At 42.3% G+C, this 8,529-nt stretch overlaps 1 protein-coding gene across 2 annotated transcripts in view; it reads right to left on the reverse strand.

Moving 5' to 3' along the window:
- The window catches only part of ATP2A2 (ATPase sarcoplasmic/endoplasmic reticulum Ca2+ transporting 2), a 40,508-nt gene extending 32,548 nt beyond the window's left edge, over positions 1-7,960 (reverse strand). The window contains exons 1-3 of one of the 2 annotated variants that reach the window (XR_003249091.1): positions 7,790-7,960; positions 6,681-6,698; positions 6,510-6,592 (exon numbers count right to left, since the gene is read on the reverse strand). Coding sequence is in view for 1 of the 2 variants with exons in the window: in XM_026037583.1 (XP_025893368.1) it covers positions 6,510-6,592; positions 6,681-6,698; positions 7,790-7,907 (219 nt within the window). In the remaining variant the exon portion in view is untranslated. The remainder of the gene's footprint in view (positions 1-6,509; positions 6,593-6,680; positions 6,699-7,789) is intronic. The other variant, XM_026037583.1, reaches the window with a different exon arrangement.
- Positions 7,961-8,529: the final 569 nt, after the last annotated feature.

Genomic DNA, 8,529 nt, shown 5'->3' on the forward strand with positions numbered 1-8,529 from the left:
TCTGCTTTCCTTCATGAACCAGAAACTAGCAACAATGGCTACAGCCCTGAAAAGTTGCAAAAAATTGTTCCTTATGTCTAAAACAAGACTCAAGTTTGATTAGTGCAAGTACTTAAAACAGCACAGCTTTGCAAGATTGAGTTTCAGGTCTGCTCAAAATCTGAATCAACTAGATTAATTGCTCTTTATCAAAATAACTTCTGTATTGAGTAGCTGGGTACATTGATGAATGCAGCTATAGATTTTTTCCTGTGAGGAGATCCAGAAGATGTGCATTTGCTGATTTAAATAGAACCTTATAAATAAACTGGGTGCACACATTAGAAGTTGACTTCTGAACTGAGTAGCTGATAAAACTCAAGTGTGATTTTTTTTAAGCAAATCAACCCCTGAACTCACATGGAAGGCTTAATATATATGTATTTTTAAAATATATTTGCTTCAGGACCGCACTTGTAAGTTTTAGGCCTCTGCCATGCACTCAACTTCTAGAGATTGCAGAGGCTTTGACATTTATACTTCTAAAAAGTTCTACAGTTACTGAAATCAAGCTAACATGGCCAGAGAGGAAGAGGTTTTTTGTCAGCATGTTGAGCAACAGGAAGCCTGGAAAGTGACAGTAAATAGGAACAACGTGTTGAGATAATTAGGGCTCGTAGTCAGGCAACAGCACTCTGAATCACTAGAAGACAGCAGCAAGCAAACCGTTACTAAAGCAAGCACCGTAATTCCACTAACGTGCTGCGCAGAGCTATTGCTCAATTGTGAGATGCTCCAGGATGTTACAAGGAAGAAGGAGCAGCAGCATGAAAGCCTCAAGCAGGAAGCTGAAACTGTCCAGCAAACCCAGTGCAACAACAAATTTTATTACAACAGAATAAACTTTAAGATCCAGGTTATGATTAATATAACTGAAATTTTCCAGCTGGCAATGCAACATTGAGGGTCTGCGTAATCCCTCTGGAGAAGAGATTTAGTTAGGAATTCTTACGCTTGCTACACCCCAATGTTTCTTTCCTCCCCTGCAGTACTAATCCACCACATCCACAGTAACAGCTTGTGCCATTTGACCTGCTGGAACAATTCAGCAATCGTACCGTCTACACTGTACTTTTCACTTTACGCATTACTCCTTATACCATAAATAGCTTTTACCCTACACCAGCATTGTTGCCTCTGCCAGAGCCACAGAAATGGTTAGTGGTACTCTAGTTCCTTTAGCACATGAAAAAAGCTGCTTTGCATCTACTTCTTCCCTCCCCTTTCTTACTGGAATTCTGCACAGCCAATCCTGCTAACAGAAGAGCAGGCAAACTTAGTAATTTCGTAGCATTAGCAGAGCAGGTATTGCTACATTACATTGGAATAAAATATTTGCTTTTACAAAATATTCTATAGTCTTTACAGATTGAAGACCACAAGGGCTGTAAAACAACACTGAGAAAGCCCGAAACAGTAGGAGTTAAGAAAAGTAGCTGCACACACCAGATCTGGCTATGTCAAGAACCACCAAAATTAAGTTTTGCAAGGCTTTTTCTTTCAATCATGCATTATTTTAGAGAGGTCAGAAGAAGTTAAATCAGAAATTCTGTCAGCACAAATCTGATAGGTTGTTTCAGATCTTTACTATTGTCTTGGCAAAGTTATCAACCTGTAACAGGACTAAAATTAAAAACACAAATAAAACAAACAAGAAAAAAATCCTGCACTCTAGTTCTAGAGCTCTTTAATAGGTACAATCATATGAATAACAACATACATACAAGTGAGTTGTAATGTGTATGTAATAACGAACAATCTTTTACCACTGTATGTATATTTGACAGCAGCCCCTAAATAACAATCAAAAATACAAATACGAAAAGAGAGTAGAACAAGGAATACATAGTAAGCCATTTAAGCCTAAGAGAATTAGTTAGGTGTTTTTACTGACAATAGATCATCATACACTGAAGCATGAGTAAAGACTCAACAACTCCAGAAAAGCATGAAGTCTGTACCAGAGGCTTTCATTGGCATACTTAAAGATCCTGGAGACGCTGATGATGTGGGATCTTTTATTTGCCTACTGTTCAGAAGAGCCTCACTGTGTATTAGTTGTAACCATGTTAAGACTGGCATGTGTAACAGTTTAATTACCAGATCATTGATCTCAAGTGGACTGTTCAGAAAAATATAGTCAGTAGCAATTATTAAAACAGAATAAAAAGAAATACAAGCCAGAATTCTAAGGAAAATAACGACCTGCAAGTCATACTACTCCAACTGCTGATACAGTAATAAACAAGCTTAGACGATGACTTCCATTCTATCTATTCGATTTAGGGTTACTTTTATTTTGCTAGAGTTACAGCTTGCAGAAGCCTATTTTAATCAAAGTGTAATGTGACAGACCTGCAGAACACTAAGCCAAAGAGCATGCAGTGACAGGCAGAAAGCRCTTGATTTTCATGGCTATCTATGAAAAGGAGGTAGAGGTAAAACGCAGAAGTCAGCCTGCAATAAATTAAATTAATGATCAATACAGTTAAGAAAACAGAAACATCGCTTTAGCTTTTTGTACTTCTGCATATTAAGCAACTCTCTGTTACAGAGCTTGGCCCTTAATGAGAAGGAAACAGTTTTATTGAATTAGCAGATTGGAAGCACCCATCAGATTTGCTACTCCATATTTCTAAATAGACAAATGCTTGCTTGCTGTGCTCTTAATGTAGCAAAAAGGGAAAATAAAGACATATGGCACACTTTTTTTTTTAATAATTTCTACAAAACCATTAAACGGAAGTCACAATTGATTCTTAGTTTTGTCACCCTTGCCAATTAGAYGGCATCTTGGATGCTACTGAGACTTCAGAGCTTAGCTAAGAGCATACCAGCACAATGCACTACAGCAATACTTATCCTGTGCTGCACACTCACTGCTGTGAACCTTAATATGCAGCTCTGGGGTGATTTTAGGGCAAAGTCTGCAAACTTTTTTTTTTTTTGCTGCCAAGCCTTATTCTCTTCAACAATAACAGATTATGCTATACTTATGCTAATTTACAAGCTTATAATGCACGTATTGAGACCACAGCACAGGGTTTTAACCTAAACACATATATTTATGAGTAGAAAAATATCCCAGAAAATTAATCTTACTGTATCATCCAAAGGAAGTTCACCACAAGAATGGTGCAAAGGCTAAGCATCCACCACGCTGTTTAGCACATACATACATCATACATACATAACGTACATAAATCATTTATCAAAGTATTCTTCTATATTAGTTGCACCAGTAGTATTTTGCCACTTAACAAAGCCATTTACAGGGCAAAGGCGCATGTTTCATACAAATGCCACAGTAYGCTACAAAAGAGGAAAAATTTAAAGCTGGAGTTAATGCAAAATTAAAACATCTTTAAAAGCCAGACTATGAAGGCCCAGCAACTACTGCACTGTGCAGGCATTTCACATATTCCAATAAAGCACGAAGCGAAGGTCCAAGCCTACCGATCCACTTATAAAATCAGAAACAATTGACAGAATTTTTCCCTTTTAAAGATATACTTAAGGTCAATGAAGATGCTAGAAAAAAAACCAACCAAGCAGTCTAAGAATTTAAACAATTGCTAGCTAGCAACAGCAGTTCTGACTTGGAATGTAGCACACAGCATCTACAGCTAAAATATGCTGACCACGCACATGATCCCTGCCATCAGGATGACAGATTCAGCCATTAGCCTGATTTACTTTACCAACACGTACCTGACAAGGGGCATGGGGCCAGAGGGAACAGATTGCTCTTCAAGCATAGAGGATTGTATGATTGAAAAGGGTAAGGCTTCTACAGAAATGCAGATGAATGACTGTGCGCACACACACACAAAAAAGCGTCTGTCCTTCAACAGATAGGTGATCACAACTGTAAGATTTTAATGCAATTTAAGATCCTAACAGAAACAATTACCAGAGAAACATTCCTTGTCACGAAACAGTCAACTACATACCTTGATAGCTCCTACAGCTGACCCTCTCAACTCAGAAGTTATTTTCAAGGCATACAGTTAGTGGAAAACTCTATGTTCACTGTCCTATTAACAACGGCAAAAAAGCTTGTGAAGACTAGATGTGCACCAGTGTATTTTCTCCAAATGTGCACTGTTAAGTTTATGTCCATTAGCATCACAACACACATACTCCATGGAATCTTCAGAAAATTCAACTTTTCAAACTCAAATTAGGATAAGTTTTCACTGACATTCTCAAAAACAGAAAACCGACACGTCTAAAATCAATGCTATATTCACACCCAATTTCAACATCCAATTCTCTTACCTGAGCTACTCTTTTCTGTTATTTCCAACAAGAGGCATTATTCAATCTTACTTCTATCACTACAAGATAAATGCCCAYCTTCTACTCCAATATTATGGTTCAAAATCCAATAATAAGTTACAGTAAAAAGCAGTCATCAAAATAAAAATCACTACCATCACCAAATTCCATGGTATGGTTCTGTGAGGATCTGATGTTACCCTCAAAAAGAGCCAAAAAGGTCCCAACTTCTGGCTTAAAGAGGAGCTCAACATTGCTAGTATTCAATATCCAAAGCCAATACAAGCTTGACTGACTCCATTTTAAGTCTAATTACTCATTCCAAGATACTTAAGGTACACAGAGTTTTGCATGCTTTTTTAACAGTACAAATTGCAAAACTGAATTGTCTAAGGTTTCTAACGGACAGCACAATACACACACTGAAGTTCACCTTCAATGAGGAAAGCTCTTCTCAAAGTGCAAAAATTAAGATGTGTCATGTTCCTCTTTTAGATTTGATTAAGAATATATTTGAAGAAAAAAATGGTCACTTCTCCCAACCCACTGTTGCAGTGGGTAGCTATAACTTCAATAGGAGGCATAAAAAAGAGAAAGCAGCCCAAGGTCACAAAACAGATAACTGGCAGAAAAGCTAAGAATTCAGATCTACCCTAGCCCATTAGATTACAGTCTCCCCTTACTTGGATGGGCAAGTTAAACACATTGAAGAAAGGAATTTAATCCAGTTGCTAATACTGTGCTCAGCACTTGTATGCTGTATGACCTCTGTCAGTTACACTGACTATTCAAATTCATATGACAAAGCTTAGAGATAGGTGAAATTATTTTTCACTTGTTTAGTTATAAAAAAAAAAGACTCATTCTCAGGTTTTCAGGAAGAAAAACAGATCCTCTTTTCATCTGCTAGAATGGAAGAATGGGAAAGAGAGAAAAAGCACTTGAGTAACCCGTTTATTCAAATTCTATGGCCAGCCTTATTTCCTGCCCAGGAAATAGCAGAGCAAGGAAAGCACATCTGCATCCATGGCCAAGATCAATGCCACCAATCATTGCTCAGCGGTAACAGCATATGCATACCAAAACCCCAGCCCTTTGGAACAACGTGAGGGCTGAAGCCTCCCTTGCTCTAGACCAAGCACCACAGTTTACTGCAGTAACCAGAGGCACCACTGCCCAGACCCTGCTCCATCTCCTCTAGCTCTCCCTGCCAAAGGCAGCAACTTCAGAGCACTCTGTCCATCCATCACTTCACCTGTGGCAAAAGCACCAGTGCAATTCCCACCTCCCCAAACCCCCAAGAGCTCCTGTATTTTATTAGTCAGTTACAGCTCAAGGGTAAAGTCCTATAAACTTTTAGTTCTACCTAAACAGTTTAGTGCTCTACACTTYGTTGTTGTTGTTCTCCAGCTCCTCGTCACACAAGCTTTCACCTCTGTTTCTACACTTCACTTTTGATTCAGCATTTCCAGTTTTTCAGCAAGTGTGCATCCTTTGCACACTATGTAAACAGGCTAGCTRAATATGCTGTTTAAAAATTAAGTTAGTGCTCCTATTCTTTTAATTCCATATGTAAGGCAAGATGTCCATTTTATGACTAGACTGTCCAAAGGTCAGTTACCAAATTTGGTCAGCAATGGTGCCATCACTGCCGTCATCATTCATGTCACTGTCAAAAGCAACAACTGTCACCTTGCTATTATCAGGGAGGGAAGGCAACTGGAATATTCGCCATGTAAATTCTATTTACAGTCTGCATTGCATCCAAAAATGTCTTCCAATGATTATACATTGAGCATGATAACGATTAACTCAACAGCAAGAAGAGTGACCTGTTAAATGCTTATTTACTCAAGGTTAGGTTTTTAAAGCCAACAAAAACATTGAGAAATCCCACCTCAAGTCAATAAGCTGTGCTGAATGAGAAATACTTTTTAATATCTGTCTAGCATAGCTACGTAGTTCAACTCACACAAAGGAAGATTACCTGAAATGATCCTTTTCAGCATATAAAAAAAATCCTCCACGAGGCAAATAATTTAAGACATAGCATGCATTTTAATTTGCACCTCATACATCTTTTGAGGGGCAGAATAACTTTGCGGTGTATAATTTGTACAAGTTGGAACAGACATTTCTCCTCAGCCTGAGACAGAAGCGCCTAGGAAATAAAAACAATTCATACTTACAAAAGATATGCAAGCTGCCAGCAACAAAATTCTAACTAGTAAGTCTTCAAACTGTTCAATCACGAGTTCGAGTAAGGTCTTTCCTGCAACGAGTAATAAAGCCACTTAGTTACGCACATAAAAATATGATGAATTATTGATAGGAATTGCAGATCACATGAACATGCTTACCTTCCTCGGCAGGTAATTCTGTCAATCACAGATTTTTTTTTTCCAGGAAGCATGTTAAAAAAAAAAAAAAAAAGAAAAATATTACAGCATTTGTAAGGCACCCAGAAGATACTGATTCTAAATCATGCACTTGACTCGTTTGGATTGGAGAGCCCTACTAAAAGCCCCACTAAGGTGGCTCTTTTAACCAAGAGATTTGAACAGGCCTGGTAATCTTGCATTTTAACATACAGGTTAGGAGGAATGTGCTAAGGGTTACAATTCAGCCAAGTCATCACTCCGGGCAGCGGCGTGACTCCCGCTGCTGCTGCACACAAAGGGTCAAAGGCTCAGAGCGTCTCAAAGCCTTTCTGACAAGGCTTTTCCTCCACATGGAGGGAAAAAAAAAAAAAAGAAAGAAAAAAACGAGAAAAGATGCAAAAAAGCCACGTAATTTGCTTCAAAACCGTGCAAAATCCCTTTCTCAATTTGAGAATATTTTCTTATTTCTGCTCGTCACCTTTTACTTCCCCACAAGGAGGTTTAGTTACACAAAACGCATGTTAAAAGGAGGAGGGAAAAAAAAGTAATTTAGAAAAGCATATAGTATTCTCACAGCCTTTTTTTTTTTTTTAAACATCATGGCGAGGGGGGGTGGCTTCAACAGGGACTAGGCAGGCTAAGCAAAGATTCAAAGGAGGTGGGAAAAAAAACCCTTTTCAGATGAATTTTGTGCCCCTACTCTAAGCGGGAAGAAGATTAAATAAGGGTATTAGAAAGCAAGGAGAGAAAATTAAGGTGAAAAGGGACCAAAAAACGGTGAATACAAGGCAGGCAGGGCGGAGGGCGCGGGTTTGCGCGGGGCCCCCGCGCCGCCCGCCCGCCGCCCCACGAGGTGGAGTCCCAGTCAGCCATCTTCTCTGCCTCCCTCGCTCCAGCCCTGCAGAGATGCCGGCTTCGCCCGCCACGCCACGCTAGGCCTCAGGCCCCGAGGAGACCGACAGGAAATGAGAAGCGGGCCAAAAAGCACAAAAAAATACTATTTTTTAAAGTTTGGGGGCGCGAGGCGGTGGCTGCCGGGCGCAGCATCCCCGTGGCCGGGGGGGACGGGGACAGTGGGGGGGACCTACCGTTAGAGCCCCATTTCTCCTTCAGCTTCTTCACTTGCTCCAGGCTGAGCCCGGTGCTTTCGTTGACGCCGAAATAAGCCAAAACTTCCTCCACAGTCTTTGTGTGCGCGTTCTCCATGGCTGGGGCACGGAGCTGCAAATGGTGCCTCGCCTCCTCTTCCTCCTCCTGCTGCTGCTCTTCCTCAGCGGCGGCGAGCCCCCTCCTCAGCCTCCGCGGCGCCTCGCTCTCTGCCCCGCCGCCCCCGTGCTATCACCATAGACCCCTCCGGCCGCAGAGAGGAGCCCCCCGAGCCCGCCGCGGCACCTCGCTCTCCCCACAAAAAAAGAGGGGGAGGGGGAAAAAAAAGGCGAAAAATKCCCAAAAGGCGAAAAAAAGCCCCTACCCCCCTCCCACCCCAGGGGCCCCCCGAGGGAGCCGAGCCGCCTCTCCGGCGCCGAGCAGCGGGGCTCCGGGCGCCCTCCGGCAGTGAGGGCAGCGGCGGCCGCGCTCACCTCAGCGGCGGCGGCGGGAGCTCGGCGGCTCCGGGGGGCCGCGCGAGGCTGCGAGAGCCGCCCCCGCGCCGGGCGACTACGGCGAGAAGGAGGCGGCGGCGGCGCAGCCTCGCCTCGCTCGGGAACGCTGCGGATCGTCCCCGCTCCCGGCAGCCCGAGGCTCCCCCTGGCCGGCGCAGCCCGACACGGCTCGGGCTCGCTCGCCGCCCTCCCGCTCGCCTGGGCTCCCCTCGCGCGGCGGCGGCGGC

This window comes from Nothoprocta perdicaria, unplaced genomic scaffold (assembly GCF_003342845.1).
Source record: "Nothoprocta perdicaria isolate Ctin4 unplaced genomic scaffold, notPer1 scaffold_2, whole genome shotgun sequence".
Taxonomy (NCBI): domain Eukaryota; kingdom Metazoa; phylum Chordata; class Aves; order Tinamiformes; family Tinamidae; genus Nothoprocta; species Nothoprocta perdicaria.